The 23185-nt window shown below is 42.8% G+C and overlaps 1 protein-coding gene across 4 annotated transcripts in view; it reads right to left on the reverse strand.

Annotated features, from left to right (window-relative positions):
• The window catches only part of KMT2A (lysine methyltransferase 2A), a 45324-nt gene that overhangs the window by 16502 nt on the left and 5637 nt on the right, over nt 1–23185 (reverse strand). For 2 of the 4 annotated variants that reach the window (XM_053452629.1, XM_053452628.1), the window contains exons 2-16: nt 12637–12706; nt 9467–12081; nt 8179–8356; nt 7563–7797; nt 7406–7470; nt 6849–7277; nt 6417–6487; nt 5922–6047; nt 5307–5420; nt 4808–4954; nt 4469–4564; nt 3345–3465; nt 2865–2978; nt 2004–2188; nt 8–181 (exon numbers count right to left, since the gene is read on the reverse strand). In XM_053452629.1, the coding sequence (XP_053308604.1) occupies nt 8–181; nt 2004–2188; nt 2865–2978; nt 3345–3465; nt 4469–4564; nt 4808–4954; nt 5307–5420; nt 5922–6047; nt 6417–6487; nt 6849–7277; nt 7406–7470; nt 7563–7797; nt 8179–8356; nt 9467–12081; nt 12637–12706 (4740 nt within the window). The remainder of the gene's footprint in view (nt 1–7; nt 182–2003; nt 2189–2864; nt 2979–3344; nt 3466–4468; nt 4565–4807; nt 4955–5306; nt 5421–5921; nt 6048–6416; nt 6488–6848; nt 7278–7405; nt 7471–7562; nt 7798–8178; nt 8357–9466; nt 12082–12636; nt 12707–23185) is intronic. The other 2 variants (XM_053452631.1, XM_053452630.1) reach the window with 2 other exon arrangements.

Consider the following 23185-nt stretch of genomic DNA (forward strand, 5'->3'; position numbering starts at 1 on the left):
AACTTACCACCGAGGTGTATCTGCCACCGTCCATCTTCCTCTTCACCCCGTCCAGGTCAAGCAGGGGTTGTTCATCCTGTTTGCTGACCTGGGTCAGAATGGGGGGGTCTGGTCCTTCAGGGGAACTCCGAGAAGGCATGTTCTCTTCCGACTCTGGATTTAAATCAGGGGGTTTTGCGGCCTGTTGAATAAAAGCACAAGATTATTATTATTATCTTTTATTTATATAGCGCCAACAATTTACGCAGCGCTTAATAAAATACAAGGGGGTCTGACAAGACGAGAATTGACAGACTAAGACAAACCGATACATTAGGTGGAGAGAGCCCGGCTCCCAAGCTTACAATCTTGAGGGAATGGGGTGACAAACATAAGGCACAGAGAAAGGGTGAGAGGTAGTGTGGTTGTTGTATCAATGACAGGAAAGTTCTAGCAGCTAAGATGGCGCGGCTTCTCTGAAGAAGTGAGTTTTGAGATGTTTCTTGAATGTTGGGAGGGAGGGTGAAAGCTGAAGGTTTGGTGGAAGTAGATTCCAGAGATAAGGGGCAGCCCGGGTGAAATCTTGTAGACGGGAAAAGGAAAAGGTGATAAGTGAGGAGGAGGAGAGCCTTAGCCCATGGGAAGAATGTAAGGATCAAGTAGGAGAGTATTTGCTTATGAGGGCAGAAATGTATGGAGGAGCAGTGTTATGGAGGAGCAGTGTTATGGAGGAGCAGTGTTATGGAGGGCCTTATACGTTACTACCAGGATTTTTAATTTAATTCTAAAGGTAATTGGGAGCCAGTGGAGGGTTTCACAGAGTGGGGAAGCTGAAGAGGAGCAACGTGCAAGGAAGATTAGCCTAGCAGCAGCATTTAGGACAGACTGCAGAGGAGAGTCGAGACAGTGGAGTGCCAACCAGAAGAGTGTTGCAGTAGTCAAGACAGGAAATGATAAGTGAATGAACCAGAGTTTTTGTGGATTCTTGGGTGAGGAATGGGAGGATGCGAGAGATGTTTTCTTTAGGTGCTAGCGGCAGGGTCTGGCGAGGGACTGAATGTGAGGGACGAAGGAGAGGTTTGAGTCAAGGATGACACACACACATAGTGTATACACACACACACACACTAGGGGTCTGTGCCATGTAACCACATCATGTAGAGATGTGTTCTATTCAGTAAGTACAACGTGATCGAAGGAAATCACTCAACACATCACAATTACAGAATCTCCTGTATCTGATCACCTTCTACCTCTGACAGCAGCCAGACTCCACTAGAAAACATCCAACACTGCACTATTTCTGTTCCCAGTAAACTTATTACATCAATAAACTTAATGAATAACCAAAAAGCAGTCTCTCTCGGGTGGACGTGATGCACCAAGGGTCATTTCAAGGAAAAACTATTTATCACTCAAGATGTCTAATTTCCACGTCAAAAGCAATTCATGTGCTTTAACAAACACACAAGAGAATTAAGGTGTGTGAAGTAAGAAATTAAGCGCTTTTCCATTTTCGGTGACACTTCGTGTCATTTCCCCTTAAAATATGCAGAAGGAAATTAGAGGAACGTTATGAAGTCACTGCATCCTCAACTAGCTTTGTCTATAAAAATGGCAACTTTATGCACCAATCTTGTTTGTCATACTTCACGATTGTAATATAGGGTCTTCATAAGAGCGATAGAAAAGGTGTTTGGTCTTTAAGGTACCTTTGCTGAACCTCAAATCTGCGCCACAAAGCACATTAAACCAATCCAACCCATCACAATCTATAACTGGAAGTGAGGAGGAAAAACGATCTCGCATTGTGCGACTAACATCAAGCCTTGGCGCTAGAGATGGAAAGGACTTCCTTTCACGGTGGTCTCTTGGGTCACCAACATTATTCCCCCGCCAATTTCTAGAACCAGACCAAATGTTTGCAAGCGAGACTATGCATAGTAAGTGAGTGGCTGAACGAAGCCACACATTATTATTCAGTATTTATTTCACGTTTCCCCACACTTCGATGTGCGACTGACCTGTTGGTAGCGAAGGAGGTGGCTGGACGTGCGCGAGTTGAGCAGGGCCGTCAGCACGTATTTCAGCGAGGCCTGCAGCTCGTTTGTCAGCGCCAGCCGCCACTCCGCAGGGTGCTGTTCTGTACAGTTAATGCAGGTGTAGGCCACACTCTCTGGCAGGTTGGAAAGGATCTCGTACATCTCATCTAAAAGGCAAACACGATTACACTTAAAACTCCGCTCTGATAACCCCTTTCCGGGCCTTAAACACCAGAGCTATTTGTAAACCACTGTATTTCCTCGATTACAAGATGGCTTTTTTCAGAGCAAATGTTCTGAAAAATACCCCTCGTCTTCTAATCAAGGTAGTCTTATAATCAGACCTCAAATAGAGGTCTGACTACGAGACTAAGATCCAGATCCCCCCACAGCGCTGCAGGGGACCTGGATCCTCCTGTCTGGTATACTCAGCTGCTGCCAGCACTTACACCGGGAGTCTATAACCAAGTGCTGGCGAAAGCGCCGGAAGCAGCGGAGGTTGTCTACACGCATCGCGCAGACCTTCCCCGCTCTCTGGCAGCCGGTGAACGTCCGCTCGATGAAAGCAGACAACCCCCGCTACCGCCGGGGCTTCACATAACCTTCCGGTCATAGAAGCGCCGGCGGAACTCCGCTGCCCCCACCAGACACCAGGGAGTCAGAAGCATTGGTAAGTTGGGGGGGGGGGCACTCTGCCTCCAGAAATGCCTTACAGCCCGAGGTGAATCAAGCAAGCGACTCGTCAGAGTCTTTATTTTTCTGTAGTAAAACTCTTTTTTGCAGGACAACAGAACATGAACTTCACACCCTGTACCCCAAAGGACCGCTGTGCTGGAAACTTACCGGTCAGGTTCTCACACTTGGAATGCACCCAACGGTCACACTTCCCACACTGCATCATCTTGCTCTCATAATCGTCATCATCATAGCATTTATTACATAAGGGACAGAAGTTGCCTGGAAGAAAAAAAAAAGAAAATTAAGAAGCCATTATATAACAGCACAAATTCAAGATCACATGTTACACCAGCTCCACAATGGTTAGAAGCGACAAGCTTGCCTACGCCTTCTTCTACTGCCTGTAACATGTCAGGGGTACACAGCTCTGTATACATTTTACATTGCTAAAAAGCATATGCTCATAGCAATAGAATAGTAGTCCAGAGATGACAAGTGGATCAAGTCACTTAAAAACCAGTCTTTTCACCAATTTATTTTGTAGACCTTATTTAAACCTAAGCATTTCAAAATAAAGCCTTGCTTTACATCCATTACAGGATCATACGGGCATGAGGAAGGGATTCTCAAGTCACAAAGTCTCACCTTTAGCAAATAATTTGGCACAGTCATGGCACAAAGAAAAGTCATGTGACCACTGTGCATCCCAGCCTTTCCCAGGTGTTGTTGAACCGCAACTCTTGCATCGAACACACTTGGTACAGATCTGTAATAAAAAGGACACAACGCGGTGCTCAGCATACTTGGGAACTTTCTGGCTCTGTCTACCCAGAAACATTTGTGGAAATATGCTATGAAGTTCCTAATTCAATAAGTAAAATTCGTAATTCAGATTGTAGGATTTCAATCAATAGGTGGAGATTATGGTGATAAGTATTGTCTTTAAACATTTATGTTTAAACAAAGGAAGGATATATAGATTAATATAGGGCAACTCTTTAGATTAAGATCATGGAAGTGGTTCTCTGAAAATAGCGTCAAAAATCGATATTTGAGAAAATATGCTAAAACCAATATACTCACAAACGTCCCTGCCAAAGCAGTGACTGCAGTGATACAAAGCAGAATGCTACTGAACCTTGTTTCAATGTCTGGAAGTCTGGGTTTGGCAGGCTACTGCAAGGAATAGTCTACTGTAAAGATGGGTGGAAGAGGGATGATGGCCAGGGACACTTATCTCCATTGAAGGGTAATGTTAAGGTTATAGCACACAAAGACATTCTTAGACGATTGTATGCTTTGCGGCACCAGTTTGGGGAGCGCTCTGTCCTGTTCCGGTATGACTGTGCCCTTCTAAACAAAGTAAGGCCCAAAAAGACATGGTTTGATGAGTTTGGTGTGAAGGAAGTGAAGTGACCTTCACAGAGCCCTGACCTCAACCCCACTAAACACCCTTGAGATGAATTGGAATACAAACTGCAAACCAGGCCTTCTCACCCAACATCACAAATGTTCTCACACACACAATGGGATGACCCAACTCTATAGCAATGTCCATGGTTCTGGATGGGATGTCCAACTATATGGTATAGGTTTTATGGTCAGATGTCCATTCAATTTTTTTTTTTAAATATATACACTATATGACCTAAAGTAAGGTCATTTAGGGGGCAAATGACGACGCCAAAGATCAGGTGGGGACTGGGAATTCTCAGACATCAACCGTGTCAGAGGGAATATGTGCACGGGTCCAAAAGCACATTACTCACCCACACTCTCTTTTTCTTTGTGGGTTTGGTTGGGTAGTTCGGTCCCAGGCACTCTGGGTGGTAGCTATTGCGGCACTTGTTACACTCTAGTAGCTGCTGTGAAAAGGAAACACCAATTTAGGGAAATGCAAGAAAGCAACGTTGACTAACATGTACATGTGTTGATACGTTTTAGAAAAGGATGTAGAACTTAATAAAGGGTGTAGATTAGCAGGGAAGTAAAGGTATTCCTAAAAAATCTTTGCAATGTGTAACTGAAGCGTTAACAGAGAGGCCTATCGTGAATGCCATGAACATTTCAGGAACCGTTTTCTATGGTCTAACAGACTAGAAAGGTACCTTGGTTGTCTGCTGCTGTCTCCCACACACATGACAGAACTTGCAGTGCCGGCAGCACCAGCTTTCCAGCTGATCTTCAGAAGGCCTCTCTCGCTCTTCCAGACAGAATCTATGAAAGGCCTCACAACAGACTTGGCAGTAGACAAACTGTGAATACAATGTTACTGGGGTTGGACAACTAAGAGGGGATATAGAATAAAAGTCCTGCAAGACACAGATATGCAGCACACCCACCATACAAAAGAAACATTGCCAAAAGCACTTAAATTAGTTAACAAGTGGTGAATAGACAAACATTTTTGTTAAGAACTACAAGTCACTTGATGTGACTGACTTTCCCTATATCTCAACTTCATCTCCAACCTAAAACCCATGTTTCTGTTTTTCTATGCAACATGTATATATTTTATATTCTGATATATTATATATAGTATATTATATACTATATAATATAGTATATTTTATGTATATTCTATCAATATTTGACACGCACACTCACCTCCACATGTCCGCTGCTGGCACAGAGGAAGCAGACCACCCGAGGAGTGATGGGAGCAGTAGTGAGGATGCCGAGTCCCCCCATCTCCCACACATTACCAACTTCGCCATCCTCCTGCAGAACAAACAATAGCATATTTTAGTTTACCGTATTATATTCTTTCTTCAGCGCAGTCTAAAGAGCAACTCCTGCAGTGGGAGTATTTATGTCGGAAAGAAAATGACTCCCGTCCCGTCACAAGAATTATAACATGGTTAGTCTTTTTTGGGCTTTTTATATTATATGGCTTGGATCAAAATTGATTCTTGTGAAGACATTTCAGCAAAGATTACCTGAATATTTTGAAGACATATATACAGAACGAAACAAACTTGTTTGGCTTGGTTATGCTTGTTGAATTATTTATTTATTGTGGACATCTTTTTACTTGGTCTTGGCAAATAAAACTGAGCCATCATACTGATTCTTGTTTTTCCCCATATTGAAAAGGACCCCTGCAACGTTGGGGTAAGAAGAACTTTTATATATAGCAATCCTTAGCGTTGTGGACCCTGTCATCCAAACATTTGTGGGCAACACAGAATTTAAAAGATATTGGGGTGAATTGGAACATACCTTGAAATCCACACGGATTCTGTGCACTCCATCAGTGAGCGGTTTTTGTCTGGCGTTTGCGCCGTTACTTATTGGGCTTATCAGGTTCAAGCTGCTGTCCGGCTTGTTGGTGGGCACGGGTTTGTCCTGTAGAAAGACAAAAGAGCATTATCTGCATCATCAACTTACATTACAATCATTATTTCGGTCAAAGACATTAAATTATTTTTCCATATCACCAATTATGTATTTCTATGATTTTAAAAGTTGTCCTGAATTAAACAATGCATACGTTTTGTGCGGGTGCATTAAATAAGGAAATGGGTGATCATAGTTCAAACAACTGTAAAAACAAAACACACAAAAATACGTTAGGGATCATTTGTCATGTCTTGGACAAAACCCATAGTTCTCAATGATTTATACAACTTGTAAGAATAATTAGATAAATACTTTATTTAGTTACAAAGAGGGAAGATGCATGCTTGTAAGCATTGCTGGCAACCAAAAACTTACCTTCTCTTTTGATTTGGTTTTGAAAAGAGCACCCAACCGAGAAGCCAGTTTCTTCTGTTTATTCTCAGAATCTAAAGATGACAAAATATAAAAAGTCAAGCTGCTAACAAGTACTTTGAAATTAAAAAAAATTGTGATTCTAATCCTTCTTGTGACACAAACTAGAAAGAATAAGCTTGATATTACAATCCATTCTGATACTTGAAATTTTGATAGAACAATTCTTACCCACAACAAGCAGCCGAAACACTTTACCACAGCAGCTATACAAGACCACCACTACTACTATGTAATAATAACTTCTCCATTGTATAAAGTCAGTACAACGCAGCCTACCAAGGGTGTCCCCGTGTTTCTCACATGACTGAAACAGGACCTGATATCATATATAATTAAACTGTTTTATCTGCTTTGAAATGTTTTAACACTTACTGATCTCTGGTGCTGCAGGCAATATCTTCTTTCTGGCCTCGCAGTGGGTTATTTTTGAGGACTCGTTCTTGGCAGGAGGTGGTGGAGAGCTAGCTCGGGGAGGGAGGGGTGTCAAAGATATCGGTGGCGGAGCCGACTTTGTGGTTTTCCGTGGAACCGGGGGTTGCTTGGGTTCGCAAGATAAATTGGGCTGATCTACTTCTTCAATGCGGTCCTCATCTGCTTTCCTTGGGGCGTCACTTTTCTTTGCAGGTGCCGGTGGGGGTTCATCTGGCACAGCAGGAGGGGCAGGGACAGTGATGGGGGTGGTGGGGTTAGCAGCAGTTGCTGGTGTCAAAGCGGTTTTTGGAGAGGATTCTGCAACAGATTTCACCATTGGCATTTCCTTCTTGTCAGTTACCTTGAACTTCTTTTCTTTCTTTTTTGCAGCTTTGTAAGAGACCAAAAACAGGTTTTTTTAATATGCCAGAGAGAAAGTAACAATGTAATATTTGGAAGCATGGATGGGAAATACTTAGTTAAGGCAATTAAGGGGACAAATCAATGGCGGATGGTACCTTTAGCTTGCTTTTGCAGGAATGCTTTAGATGGCATCCACTGTAAGTTCTGGCATTTTCGCATCCTGGAGAAAATAATCAAAACAAAATGTGTGGGATAGTAATTAACAGTATTAAGTTTACTGTACTTAAGGGAGAAGACCATACGAGCGCTTACTTGCAGCACTGTTTTTTGATGTTGCGCCCCCCAAACTTGGGCTTGTCCAGACAATTGGTGCAGATGCCGCAGTCCTCGGGCACCTGGCAACCCGGACACTGGCCGCAGCGCCGTGAACGCCGGCCCTTTTTCACATGGGGCTCCTGTAACGCCTTGCTACGCATGACTTGTTTGATGGGTTTAAGGGGTGGAGCAGGCGGGTCTGCATCCTCTGAACCAGCAATGGATGACTTGTCTGCACGGACAGAAATATCATTATTGAGTCGAGCTTCCATTAATACACAGAAAATGTTGGTGCAAAAGGTGTAATCTAAACAAAGATGACTGATTTCATTCATCAAATTAAAAAAGGCAGTATGAAGGTTCAGAGAAAGACTGTTTCCCTTGGATATCTGTGACATTTTTCACATTTATTAAACTATGCTTTATGAAAAGCCCAACCAATCCATCCCTGTAAAAGTGTTTTGCAAAGATTGGCTTTGTCTACTGCTATTTAGTTGTTATAACGTGAATAGGCATGATAAACATGTCACGCTGCGTGGTAACCGTGGCACGGCATCCCTGCCCAATGCTGCAATCAGACTCATTAAGCTCAGCAAATCTTCAAATAACTCACCGTCATTTCCCATGGAAGACAAGACCTTCTCTCTCTCCTCCCAGGGTAAGGCACTCAGGGTGGGCATGTCATCTGGAAAAACAGCCCTCTTGCGTCCCAGGGCCACAGCAGCTCGACGGCAGACATGTTTGATCCTAGGTCCGTGTACAGACGCCTCAGAAGAATCACTTTCCTGGCCCTAGGACAGTTATCAGACACAATTAGTACCTTTTGGCTATGCAAATACAGACTTATTGTTTAGCAATAAGGGTAAATAATACCATTTATATATGAACAGAGCACATAATCTAGTTTAGTATTTGTACCTGGAGGTTACATAAAGTGACAATTTTTAGAACTTGTTCCAGAGCGACCCCCTTCCCTCTTAATGGCTAATTGTAAATTAAATTAATTTTGCCTACAGATAAAGCCCCTTTCCCCATAAACCTGTAGTCACTAGTAACATCCTTTTTGCCGTGCTTTCAGAACACAGACTTATTAAAGAGATATGAATAATGAATTCTGCTATTTGTAGCTGGTAACACTATGTTTGTCTATCGGGATCTGCAGGCAGAGCGATGTTGCGGATTTATGAGTGGGGGGGAAAGGATAAGGAGAGAAGAAAGGAAGCCTCGCTGATCAGATAGAAAGCAACTTCTAGGAAAGACTATGCTCATGATCAATTCCATTCGTAATAAGCAATTTCAAGGGAAAACAAAAACTGCAAATATATACATACGAGGACTACTAAATAACAGTCAATGTGACAAACAAAATATAGTACTGCTGAGTTGACAAACTAGAGACGAGCATCGATCTCAGGTGAATAAGGTGGTCGTGCATGACAATTGAGGCAATTTAGTAAGCCGCAATGTGCTAAACAAGAGATCGTGATACGGTTCAATTCAATTGTGAATGAGCAGCCGCGCTGGAAAAAGGTGAAGTATCACCGCTCTTCATTGCCAGTAAAAGCAGGTGACATGAACGCCTACAAGCTGGAATGAAACCTGACAAAGTAATAATCTGGGGGGTTTAGCACCAGAGTCCTGGAGGACCTGAATAGGAAAGGAAATCTTACAAGAGGGGAGAAAATGTGAACTTCTTAGGTGAGGGCATGTGTCCTCACTGCCGTTAGATAATTACACCTTTAAAAAGGTTACACTTTCTAGATATTTGTAAAGGTGATTAAAGCACACAATTAGTGCTGCTCGGACTTTAACAAAAAAAAACCCAGAAAATTAAAAGTATGAGGCACGTAAATTCAGGCCTTGCCTCGATTCCTCCCCACCATACGTCTTCCCCCACCTGCCTTGGAGTTAAGCACCTGAGCCTTGGGCTGGACTGCTTGCTTCAGGAACTTGGTCTTCTCAATTCTGCACAACTGGGCTTTAGCTTTTCTCAATAAACTGGCCACATGTTTGTCAGAAACCGGAAATTTGTCAGCCTGGGCCAGCATAGTGCTGATGGATGTAGTGGTGGTCTTTACAGAACTTACAGGCTGGTCAGGTTGGTGTGTGTCTGTGGTTTGGGGTTTGGCATTGGTATCGAGGTCAGGTTTCTCAGAGACTGCCCGACCCTTTTTGGATGCCTTGCATTTGACAGGAGCAGATTCTACAGGTGAAGAAACTGGAGATATGTCTGAAGAAGGGTCTGCAGCAGCAGCAGGTTTCTTCTTCCCCAGGACTTTCACAGGTGTGGTAGAAGTGGTAATTCCCTCTCCATTGCCGTCTTTGCTAGTCTTGCACACAGCATCTGAACCTTTTTTCCTTTTGTCTTTCCTGGAGTCACGGGAATTCTCTTTTTCTAATTCTTTTTCCCTGCTTCTTTCTACGTCCTTCTCTTTAGGCACTTCCTCGGACACCCTGCCCTTGCTCTTGCCTCTTTCCGTTTGAGGGCTCGAAGGCAGCCACTGGAAAAGAGCAGTAGAACTATTGGAAGAGGAAGAGAACGGCTGCCCAGAACTGCCAGCTTGTTTTCTTGGTTTCTGAATTTTTTCTGCTTTATCCCCTGGAACAGATGTAACTGAAGTGGAAGAGAGAGAAAAGCTGGGACTTAAGGCACTGACGGTAACAGGGTTGACATTTATGCTGGAAACTGAGGACGACGGTGGAGGTGTGAAGGAGGTCAGGTTGTTGCTACTCACTCTCCTGCTCCGTGTCCTCATGGAGTGAGATGGGGACCTAGGCTCAGAGCTGCGGATAGGGCTGAAAACCCTTCTCTTTCTTCTCCGAGAGGACATACCCATTATGGAAGACGCTCCACCAGAACGACAAACAGAGGTTGGGAGTGTAACGGATTCAAAGATGCGGGAATGTGCTTCACTGGGAGTGAACCTGGGCGCTCGGAGAATGGGGCTCCGCTTATGGACATCAAACCGAGCCCCTGAGGCATGGAGAGGGGAGAAGAGTCTCCCAGGACCCACCGCAGAAGGTGACGGAAATCCAGAGGCTGAAGCTATTCCTACATCCTGTGGGGTTAGAGGAGGTGGTCTAAAATTGTCAAAGATGGGTTTTCGAATAAGACCTTCTTTGGCATATTTAGCAGAGGAGAAGTATTGAGACTCTAATCTGGAATGTTTCAATGACGTCCAACGAAAGGTTGGTTCTCTCAGGATGGATCTTCTCTTTTCATGAAGGCGAGAGCCAGAGAGGAAGGAAGTAGCCATAGGGATCGCTGGAGGCATTAACCAAGGTGTATGATCAGAGAGGGTAGGAGCGGGTTGCAAAGGTGCAGAGGGACTTAATAATGGAGGAGGCGGCGATGTAGAAGGCTGAGAGAGATTTTTTTTTCCTGGTCTTGAACCAAAAGCTCTATTGCATACAGGAAGCCTTCTACTCCTTGTGCCACAACCATTACTTGCAGGGGGAGATTGTGGAGTGGGGACAGGTGTTTCTGCGACTCTTCCTTGAGACTCACTTATGGCTGGGGTCTCTTCCGAGGCATGAGATTCTGTTGAGGTGTCCACACTTGGACTGCTGGATCGAGAGTCGTCAGAAGTGGCCTGCGATGAGCGTTGCGATGCCTCACTTGATTTTTCACTGGAACCACATGAGGCTGCCGCAAAACGTCCATTGTTGGGAGCAGTCTCCAACCGTGCAATCTTAATAGGAGGCTCGTAGTCTTCATCCTCTATGAATCTCCTTGGTGTCTTGATGATGCGAGACGAGACTGTGCTCACCACAGGCATTATAAATTGGCGAATGTTCTTTAGTTGAGTGCCCCCTTTCCGTCCTTGAAGCTTTGCTGCTTCCAGCTCCATTTTTTTCTGAGCTCCCTTCTTGGCTTTCTGTAAAAGTTGCTTGGCAATGGTTGTATCTGTTCTCTTGGATGATGGGATTATTCTCACTGGCTTCATTCTACGTGCACTATGTCTTACAGAAATTCTGCTCTCTTCATTTGAGGGCTGAGGGGAGCCCTCTTTGCGACCCTTTGGGCTTTTTTCAGTTTGGGACTGTTTTATGACCACCCCAGAAGATGCCTCTTTCAACCTTTCAGAAGACGGAGGTCGTCCACGCCGCCTGACAACATGAACACTTCCCTTTCTCCCAATTTGTAGTTGGTTACTTTTAAATTTGGATTTAAGAGGAGATAGTTTGACAGCTCTGAGTTTCTTAATTCTTGCAGCATGCTCAAATGTGGTTGATTGCTTTTTTCTCTTTGTTTTCTCCTCAAGCAGAGCCTTTGTGGTCTCAGAGGCATCTGTTTTTTCATGCTGCAACTTGAACTTGACACCGCCGTGTGCTGGAGGTCTACCTCGTCTCTTCTCTTCAGGCTTGCTCTCAGGTCTCTTTGATTTATCTGAAGGCCTGAGCTCCTGTTTGGTTGCTGCAGCACTATGATTCTCTGTAGAATTTGATGAAGCTTCAGAGATGCGAGACTGGCTATTCCTGGGCCTTCCACGAGGTTTTCTTGGGGTTGTCTGATCTGGAGACAAGCATAAAAGGGGAAATCAAGTCAAAACATTACTTTAGCCCATAGACACAGACTTTTTGAGATACAATTAGCTAAAGGTCTTCCTGGTGAAATATTGTTTGAATTCTCTTATACTCTGTACAGATTGGGTTTGGTACAGTAGGTCATAAAACTCAAGCCCAAGTAATGATTCTCCTACCAAGGGTTTTTACAACAAAAAAACAAATTCAATCTAAAAAATAAATAAAAACAATAAAGTACTGGTAACACTCAAAGGGACAAAAACAATCTTCGGCATTAGAGCACAATTTTTCCCCCTGCTGACAGTAGGAACATACTATTAGCTCAAGTTAACACAAACTCGCTAACCACCTAGTTTTCATGAGAACAGTGAGACAAAATAATTTAGGTTCTGTATTTAGGTTTTATTATTTCGCAAAACTTTACCATGGAGCTAATAGTTTTACAAAATGAACAGATCGACCATAAATGAGAAACTCTGGTTAAAATAGCAGATAATCATAAATATTACTTTCTACGGAACAGCTCACATTATAAAATGTATACCTGATGGTGACTTTTCTGGGCTGCAAGTTTCAACGTCCTCATCTGAACCAAATCCCAAAAAGTGATCTTCCTAAAATAAAATGTAATACGATATTTAATACTGACCTTCATCTACCAAAAAACCCATTGTACACAAATTACAGAGTTTACCCAATAAACATTAATAACCTAAATTAGGTACACTAAAACTTAGCTTCCATTGTAAATAGATTCCCATTCTAAAGATTGTCCCTATACGTTTGTTAAATGTCCATTATTGCCCCCCCCAAAACATACGGGACTTTCCATTGATACATTTATACGTATAGCCTTACATAAAAATTGAGAAAAATTGAAAAAACATGCTTTGAAACTTTTTTTTTTTTTTTTTTTTAAATCAGTCAACATATATTTTGCTCAACTGGATTCTTCTGTGACTCCAATACTGGTTTTGCCATAACACTGATGCTATGCTGACAGAATATCCCCTGTAATCTTATGTCCGGCCACTATTCATTCTACATGCCAACAAACTAACTGAAATAACATACACATGAAGAAAAGGGATAAAGCTATCTTGAAAGTGTAGAAGAAACTAAAGTTAGAAGAAGCATTGCAGAAAGTAACGATAAGAGCCATTTGGTCCATTACAAGTTATCTGCTATCAAACTTTGTCCATTCAAGCCTGTTCACAAATAGCATTCTGATAAACGTAACGGTGATCACATGTTAATACCTAAGGGGATTCACATGTTAAATCAACCGAACTATTAATATGGGATCTGTACAGTGAGTGCACCATTCCCAGGTGCCAGTGATCTCCTCAACTGTAGATGCCAATGATCTCCCCCAAAGCAGTGAACACAGAAAAGCATTCCCAATCATCGATGTTTGATGCCTTCCGAGGGTCAGTCAGGATGTCATATCAACAGACTGGGTATACAGATCACAAATTCCTGGCAACAGTGCTGCTATTATCCTGCCGATTCAGAAATAAAGTAGAAACCACTAAAGTGGAAATAGAGGGGGAAGAAATCCCTGAAAACTAACGTATCAACATTCAATGTCCATAAATTAAAAAGTAGGTTATTATTATTAAACATTAAAATGAGGGAAAATTAATATATATTCTATACCCAAAGTACATTGAGATCACAACTGGAATCTGAGTGGCCTTTGGCTGTGCCTATTCTCCTCCCATGCCACGCCCACTCAAGGCTGGATTGTGCTAGCCACACCCCTTCACCAAGCCACTCCCACACACATGGGACAGCTCTAGGTAGTCTCCTTCCCTTGTATGACCGGCAGGTAAGAGAACAGATTTGGGCCACATAGTATATAATGCGGAAAGGAGCGAGAGGGCCAGCTGGAAATTCAGTCCATGAGTCACTGCTGTCATTCTGTATGAGCTATTCATCAAAATCTGCACCACACAGATATAACTGGAACGGTTACAATTTGCACACACTTTTGCTCATTTACGCTCTCGTCCAATTCACTGATATGTTGATGCTACAAAAACCAAAAAACTAAACAAAAAGGTAGGTAGACAGATCTTTCTATGAGTCTAGTATTAGTGCAGTTATACGATTATACCTTTAGCGTGAGTTTGTAGCCAATTATTACTTGAGTAAAGGACCTGCTGCTCAGCCCGACTCAAATATATATAAAATATTGTTAGAAAAAACACTTCAACTCTGCTCCTTGCCAAAATGTTAAATATTTCTAGTGTGATTGCCTATATAGAGCAAAGATGAAAATACATGAACCCATTTCAAGGTTTTGAAGCAACACGTAGCTTGTCTTACACATGTGGGACTCTAATGTAGTCAAGACATCAAGGAGTTAATCACTCAAATGAAAACTACATGAGTCAAACCAGCAAAGGAAATGACAAAGAAGTTGGGGGTGTTTTGTATTAAATGTTATAGCGAACATTTGAACCCAAATCCAAAGTCCTATGACTCAAAGGCGCTGCTTATTGAACCATCCTTACAGTAAAGCTGTTAAAAGCATTTTACCTTCTAATGTATTCATGATCTTATTTTTGGGAAAGTTACTATGCATTTCCTTTCAGGTCTTCACCAGCAACGTGATGCACCCCAACACGCAAAAGACTGGTTATTGCTAAAAGCATAAGAGAAATGACAGCATGTAATGTAATGACGGGAGGAGACATGAGAACCGACATTGGAAATTCTGAGGAATTAAGCTGCAATACACAGCAGCAGCCCCTAGGCCATGTGTCTGTACATTTACACGGGTTAGAGAAACAGACAGACAAATGAGCCAACACACGTATGACACTTGGGAGATTCAAATAATAGTCATTGGTCTCTCTTCAATTTTGGGCATAAAAGTAGCCAGATCATTATCAATAAAAGCACTATGGCAGGACAATCCTATCTGAACAAGGGGCAGATCCACAAAGACAGTTCTGCAAGTTAAAGGGGGCACTACTGCCATCACAAGCACTGAATCCATCTGGTCGCTCATAGATCGCTTTAAATGTACATAGTACACTTGCTACGCACCGACATGGTAGAGAACCCCCCATACGCGTTTCCCCGTCCCCCGGCTATTTTCCATGCAGGAGATGTGCAGGGAGTGTATCCTCACCTCCAGCCCGCTCTATAAACGCTGCAGCCAGGTGTCTCTCGTGTGAGGAAAGCACTCCCTCCCTTTATCTCCATTCAGCCGATCGGTGTCAATCGTCTGACCACAGACGAGGTCAGCTTCGGAGAGCGCTGCTGGGTAGTTCTGTCCTGCGACTGTTGGAACAGGCTTTCTTTCCAGACCAAAAAAAAAAGTCTGCATCAGGTTTCTTCTTCCTCCATGATCCGGCATTTATTGGGTCAGTCGGGGGGCTTTACACCTGTGCAAAAGGGGAACCAGCCCCTGCAGCATTTCCCAGTGCTGGGAGTGACCGGAGACGGGTATATCACGTGCACCGAGGTGTATTTGGCCGAGCGTATCTCCTGCACATAATAGCCGGCGGGGGGAATCCACAAAACAATGTATTTGCAAAAAAATCCTAAAAAGAGGAAATGGTACCGGACCAGCAGGTGTTCTCAAACCCGTCGGTCACACTGCGGGAGCCATTTATACAAAAGTCAATTCAAAGTTCTTAAAGAGTCAAAAATCATCAGCACTAGATATCAATACAGAACTGATAACTTAAAACAGTAATTCACAAAGCAAGCAGCAGAAGGGGGAGGAAAAAGCACTTTATTTACATAAACAAAAAATAAGGTCATGCACAAGCACACTAACCTGCCAGAGACACAACAGGGCACCCCTGGGTCATTAACGCAGAGACCAAACGACAGAATACATGAACAGAACCACAAGAACCCCGTATTCCTGCCTGACACCAGAACATAAACGTGCCATGCTTAAAAGTCAAACGATTAGCAGTTTGCCGTCCCTCGCCAGTTTCCTGCGGGTGATGAGAGCATTCAGGGAAGGGTAGAAAATGCTTCTCTTACCCTTGGGCTGGAATAGGACAAACAAAATCTACCGGATGTCCACACAAACGCTCTGATCAGAGAACAAGTGACCAAGACAGCAATAAAAAATGTTTTATTGGGAATTGCACCAGTGAACAGGACAAGACTAAAAAGAAAGAACATCCAATTCATCCAACAGGAAGAGGTGAGCATGAATGCCATCGGACCATTTTCAACTTTAAACATTACTAGAGTCATATATCTAATCTGTATCTTGGATTTAATAACTGATTAACCTCCTTTGGCAGCAATTAACTCAAACAATCACTTCCGGTAGCGGCGGATCAGACCTGCACAGTGTTCAGGACTGCTGAAGTTCAGCCATATTGCTAAGAGGTAGTATGAACGTCACTCCACATCATCTCTAATGGGTTAAGGTCTGTGTTCTACTCCAAAAAAAAGATTTCTTTAATAGATTTACTTTGATGTTTAGGGTCATAGTCCTGCTGCTTTCCACTACTTCTACTGAGCTTCAGCTGGCGGACTGCACCCTGACATCACCCCACATGATAATTTTGATAAACTTGGGAATTCATTAGCCCCTCGATGAAGGCAAAGCAGCCCCAAATTATGATGCTCCCTCCATTGCTGGGATGCAGTCTTCATGCTGGTACGCATTTCCCTTTTTACACCATACATCACGCTGCATGTTCCTCCCGAACAATTCAACGTTCATTTCATCTCTTTGGGAAAACTTCAGGCACACAGCAGTTTTTCCTTTCGTGGTGCCCTGCCATGGACTCCATGCCTGTTCATTGTTTTGTATGTGGTAGACTCATGAACAGAGATGTTGACCAGTTCCAAGGATTCATTTACGGCTTTAGTTGTTACTGTACATTTTATTTTACCTCACTGAGCAGTCTGCATTGTGCCTTTGGAGTCATCTTGGCTGGGATCCTCTTCTAGGTAGCCACATTACTAAATAGTAGGGATGCACAGATACTCCAGTGGCCGAAATATATCGGACGAAAAGGGCATTATAGGCAACGTGCCGAAATGAGGAAAAAAATAAAATAAAAACGGCAGAAAATAATCGTCCGCAGGACCCTGCTGCTTACCTATGCGTTTCTCGCACACACTGCTCACTCTCTTGTACTGCCCAGGGAGAGCAGGAACCCAGCGGAGTCGCATGACTCTGCTCTGCTCCTGGGTAGGACAAGAGAAGTTGTTCGCGAGCAACACAGAAGGAAGCAGCAATCACACTCCTATCATGCCGAGTCAGCCAGTACATGCTGGAATCTAGGTATGTCTGAGTGGGATTGCTGCTACTCATATTTTATATATTTTTTTTTTCATCCAATTTGGGTGTGTTACTTATTTTGAATAAAAGTGTTTTTTTTTGTAGTTTTTTATTTTTTGATGGGGGGGGGTCATTTTCAGTTTTCATTTCGGTGTATCTCTACTAAATAGTCTCCATTTATAAACAATTTGTCTAACTGCGGACTGATGAATACGTAAAGATAACTTTGCAGCCTTATGCAAATCATCAATTCTTGATTGTAGGTCAGATTCTATGATGATTCACATCAGCAGGTGATTCCGGAGAATAGCAAACTAAATGTTTCAGTCTTTTTTATGTAAAAATAGCTTTAAAACATCAATCCTGTTTCATGGACTGGACTCCAGGTTTGCCAACGCCCGACTCCAATTAGCTGTTTCTGAAGTCATTAGTCTAGGGATTCACTCACTATTTCCAACCCACACTGAATTTTTGATGGATTCAATATGGACAATAATACAATAATTTGTGTTATTAGTAGAAACAGGTTGTGTTCATTATTGTAACTTAGATAAAGACAATGACACTGTAAGACAAATGTATAAATTGCTGGTAATTCCAAAGGGGTTCACTCTTTTTGCCGCTGTATATTTTGTACTTTAGTCTGTAAACAGGCAGACAGGTAGAAAAAAAATGATAGTCCTGCTATAGAGAAGTATGAAAAGACAATGAGGCCGAGGGCTCAGTGCATATAAATAAATAGTAATGCAGAAAAAAATAAATAGACTATAGATGATATTTAGAATGCCTGCACTAAACAGTTAGAGGTTTATAATGAGCAAATATAATGAACTGCAGTTGAAGATCAATGTTTAAGTTACATGAGCGGCAGCCAAACCCACCAATGCTTGCTTAATACTAATTTAGTGTATGTGGGGCGCTGCTGGTATGCAGGCTCAGCTCTCTATCACACAGCATTTGCAGGACGTGTACTTAGGTATGCTTCCTGCTTACACTTCTTTCCTGTACAGCTAGCCAAGGGAAGGAGGCACAACGATTCACCAACAACCCAGATTAATCACCTGGTAGTTTAAATTATTTTGGCATCATATATATGATATACAAACCTACAAATGCCACAAGCAGCAGAAATGACTGTATGAGGATTATTTCTGTTCTGTTATATTTCATTAGGTGGCTACATCCATAAGCCTCAACCCCACTGTAAAGCCCTCCAAAGGCAGCACGTCAGGATAGTTATTTTAAAGAGAACATGTAGACATATCACACACACACACACACATATATATATACATATATTATATACATATATATTATATACATTTTGCATTAATCCTCCAGTCTCTGGTTTGAAAGCCTTCATAATCATAACATGTACTGTTCTGACTGTTCAGGAAACATACTCTGCTGTATGATTCTCATATACTTCTTTCAGGATTACTATAAAAAAAATACCCACATGCACTTACGCAAAACAGTGGGTTTCACACCTATTCTACAAACTAAATATTAAAGTAATATACACTTGTCGTAATAAAGCTATGGCTGGAACCTCATTCATACCATTTGTACATCCCCACAAATATACACAATGAAAGCACTACCAGGAGGCGAGGGTCATGGAGAAACGGACACATGGCATCAGACTGTATGCAGAAGTATAATAAATACAGAATGGTTCTGTTGGCTTAAATTCACCATTTATGAGATTAAGAAGATATTGACAAGACATCGGCTCTGCAGGGGGGGGGGTTGCCCCTCTCCCTGCTCCGCCACTTCCACTCGGCATTTTCCTCTACCCCCTCATTTCTATTTCTTTTTCTCCCCCCTTCTTACTGGGTGAATGCACAGAGGGGGTATTAATATTACAGGCACACGTGTTGCCTGGGGTGAACAGACCAATGGCCTGCCATTTCCGCGTTCAAGCCATCGTCCACGTGGAAGTACACGCGAGTAACACTAGCAGTGGAGGGAACGGAGCGAACGGTGTAAGGCAGGAGTATATTTTGCCTTGTATTAACAGTCTGCAATAATGCAGCTGCCAAACCGGTACCTTGTTTCTTATTAAAAACAAATTAATAAAATGTTGCCAGAAAAGCCCTACCCTGAATACTTTTTGGTAGCAAAAGCTACTTTAGTACAAGAACAATTATTTTTGTATTTACATATTTTGTATTTACATTCTGATCTAGCGGTTGAATCCTCACAAATATATTTGTATTTGGGTATTATGCGGGATAATAAGTGTTCCATTTTTATTTATGAAGATCTGCATTTTTTTTAGAGCCCTATCTGTCGTGGGGAAAAAAATATATATATATAAAACGTGCGGATACACAAAACGAGACTCAGGAAATGAAAGACATTTACTTCTGAAGAAAGAGAAAGTGCTGAAAATGCTTCTGTCCTTCATCCTACACAGGATCACACAGGGGTAACAATCCAGCCGACACGTGACGTCACAAACCCATCAGCGGGATCTTCAGCTAACAGATCTAACACCGCCATGTGACAACTGCTTCTAACAGCAAAACCAGATCACCATTGGAGGGGCACTCCAGCCATCACATGCACTTTAATGTATATGACAGCTGGATGATCCCTTTACATTCGGGGATGCCACATTCCACACTGCAGCTTCTCCCCAAGGTATGTATTTAGCAGGGTAGATTAATGTAGGGCTGCAACAACTAATCGATAAAATCGATAATCGATAATGAAATTCGTTGGCAACGAATTTCATTATCGATTAGTTGAATCGATTATTATCGATTATAAAATGAGGGTTTTTTCAGAGCAAACGCTCTGAAAAATACCCCTCATTATATAATCCTTTTAGTCTGACTCACAGATATATATATATATATATATTTGGGCTACTGAAAGTTAGGGGAGGTGGGGGTTAATTTAGGGGCAGTTATGGTTAGTGGGGTGTTTAGGGTTAATTTAGGGGCAGTTATGGTTAATTGGGTGTTTAGGGTTAATTTAGGGGCAGTTATGTTAATAGGGTGTTTAGGGTTAATTTAGGAGCAGCTGTGGTTAATGGGGTGTTTGGGGTTAATTTGAGGCAGTTGTGGTTAATGGTGTGTTTAGGGTTAATTTAGGGGATGCTGTGGTTGATGGGGTCTTTAGGGTTAATTTAGGGGATGCTGTGGTTAAGGGGGTGTTAAGGGTTAATTTAGGGGCAGTTATGGTTAATGGGGAGTTTAGGGTTAATTTAGGGGAATCTAAATCCTGGGGGCAGTGAAGTGACATATCTGGGGGTATAAGGCATATACAGTATATAAGGCATATGTGGGGAGGGCAGTGTGGCATGTCTGGGGAGGACGGAGTGGTGTATCAGGGTGTATAAGGCATATCTGGGGGTAGAGTGGCATATCTGGGGGTAGAGAAGTGGCATGTCTGGGAGGCAGGGTGGCATGTCTGGGGAGGACGGAGTGGTGTATCCGGGTGTATAAGGCATATCTGGGGGTAGAGAAGTGGCATGTCTGGGAGGCAGGGTGGCATGTCTGGGGAGGATGGAGTGGGGTATCAGGGGATATAAGGCGTATCAGGCACAGTGGCAGATGTGGGAGGCAGCGTGGCATATGTGGGAGGCATTGTGGAGTGGCAGATGTGGGAGGCAGCATGGCGTGGCATATGTGGGAGGCAGCATGGGGTGGCATATGTGGGAGGCAGCGTGGTGTGGTATATGTGGGAGGCAGCGTGGAGTGCTGTGGTAGGCAGCGTGGCATATGTGGGGGGGCAGCATGGCATGTCTGGGAGGCAGCGTAGCAAGCCTGGGCTCAAATGTGCATATATTGGGGGGCTGGTTGGGAAATAAGAAGAAATAAAGACATTTATTATCAAAGTTTTTTTATTCTGCTGTTTGTATTTAACATCATTTGTTTAGTAAATTATTTTAAATAAATGAAAAATTTACATTCATTTTTTTTATCCGATTAATCGAAAAAATAATCGGCCAACTAATCGATTATTAAAATAATCGTTAGTTGCAGCCCTAGATTAATGTATATAAAAGTTCTTAAAACTACTTTTATACGAATTCAGGGAGCTGCCTGGGATACTGGAGTATGCCTTTAATATAGATAATACTATGTTTCATTACACTGTAGCAATAGATGTATTTTTTCCCTTAAAAGGGGAAGTCTCAGGGGAAAAGAAATCTAAGCAAGCAATACACTGCAGCATAATGGGTTTTATTTAATTTTGTTCCAATAAACATTATTTGCAGAACTCTAGGTCGCCATTGTTGTGCAGTCAGAATGTTGCATTACTTCCACTTTATTAATACCCCTTAATGACCAATGACATACCAGGTACATCACAGAAAAAAGGTCAGTTTATGACTGATGATGTGTCTGGCAATGCATTAAATAAGCTTAGAAAGCGATCTAGGATTGCTTTCTCTGATTGAATGGTGTTGCTGTAATGCCTTGATGTCAAGGCATTCTACAACACTGAAAACTGCAGCAGGGGCCCCTTGTGTTGATGCTCCCTGGGACGTCAACGTCTGCCATTTACAAAAGAGCTAAAGTTTAAACAGCATTGCTGAAACGCCTCGATAGCAAGGCATTCAGCGACAAAGAAAAACCCACCCCAAGACGCACTGTGATGATGCCGTGTCCATTACAAAAAAGTAAGTTTCCAAGAGGGTCTCTCCAGGCCATCCTAAGAATTCTGGGCTTCCCTGCAGGTTGAAGTACTGCAGGGCTGCAACTAACTTATTTTCATAATCGATTCGTTGGCCGATTATTTTTTCGATTAATCTGATAAATAAATGTACATTTTTCATTTATTTAAAATAATTTAACAAACAGGATGTTAAAAACAAACAGCAGAATAAGATAACTAAGAAAAATGCATTTTCTTGTTTTTATTTCCCAAAATGCCCACCCAGTTATGCACATTTGAGCCCAGGCTTGCCACACTGCCTGCCAGATATGCCACATACCCCCAGATATGCCACTGTGCTCGCCCCACTTATGCCACATATCCCAGATATGAGACTGTGCCCCCGATATGCCACTGTGCCTCCCCAGATATGCCTTATACCCCCTATTTGCCACTCTGCCCCCCCAAACATGCCTTAACCCAGGGCTTGACAAATTTGTTGTGAATCTAGGCGCCAGCAAAAAAAGTTAGGAGCCAGGATTTTTTTTGAAACAGTTGGTAAGGAGTGATCTGATCATCATCAGCCCACTTACTAAACTCACAGCATTTCACCTGGAAGCACCCTGGACTTTCAGGTCAGTGCTGTTTTTTTTATTATTATTATTATTATTTTAACTCTTTCGATGCTGATGTTCCATTGGAGCACAGCATTGCCTGATATTTAGTCCCCACACGCTTGTGGGGACAAATGTTAACCCCTGCAATGCCACAAATGTGTCATACACAATTGTGGCATTAAATGGGTTAACGCTGCACTGTCGCTCTCATGGATCAGGCAGCAGGGGGTGTTGGGGCTGGTCTCCACACTCATGTGGAGACCGAAGAACCGTCTCCCCTGTCTATAGACCAGCCATTGCAAGGGGAGTCTCTTTGATGACTGCTGTAGGCTTCCATGCCTGCAGGAATCATCAAAGGGCTTGTGGGGGCTCGTTTTTGCTGTTGCTGGTCTGCCTGGAAGCAGATCACCAGCAGCAGAGCCCCTTAAAAAACGGGAATTAACCCCTAAATGCCACGATCGCGGCATTGAAGGGGTTAACGCTGCACTGTCGCTCTCATGGAGCGATCAGGCAGCAGGGGGGTGTTGTGTCAGAACCCCCTTCCCTGAAGCTGCCTGTGGCAGCTGGAAACGCGGTTGCAGGTTTTCCTG

The sequence above is a fragment of the Spea bombifrons genome, chromosome 12 (genome assembly GCF_027358695.1).
Source record: "Spea bombifrons isolate aSpeBom1 chromosome 12, aSpeBom1.2.pri, whole genome shotgun sequence".
Lineage (NCBI taxonomy): Eukaryota > Metazoa > Chordata > Amphibia > Anura > Pelobatidae > Spea > Spea bombifrons.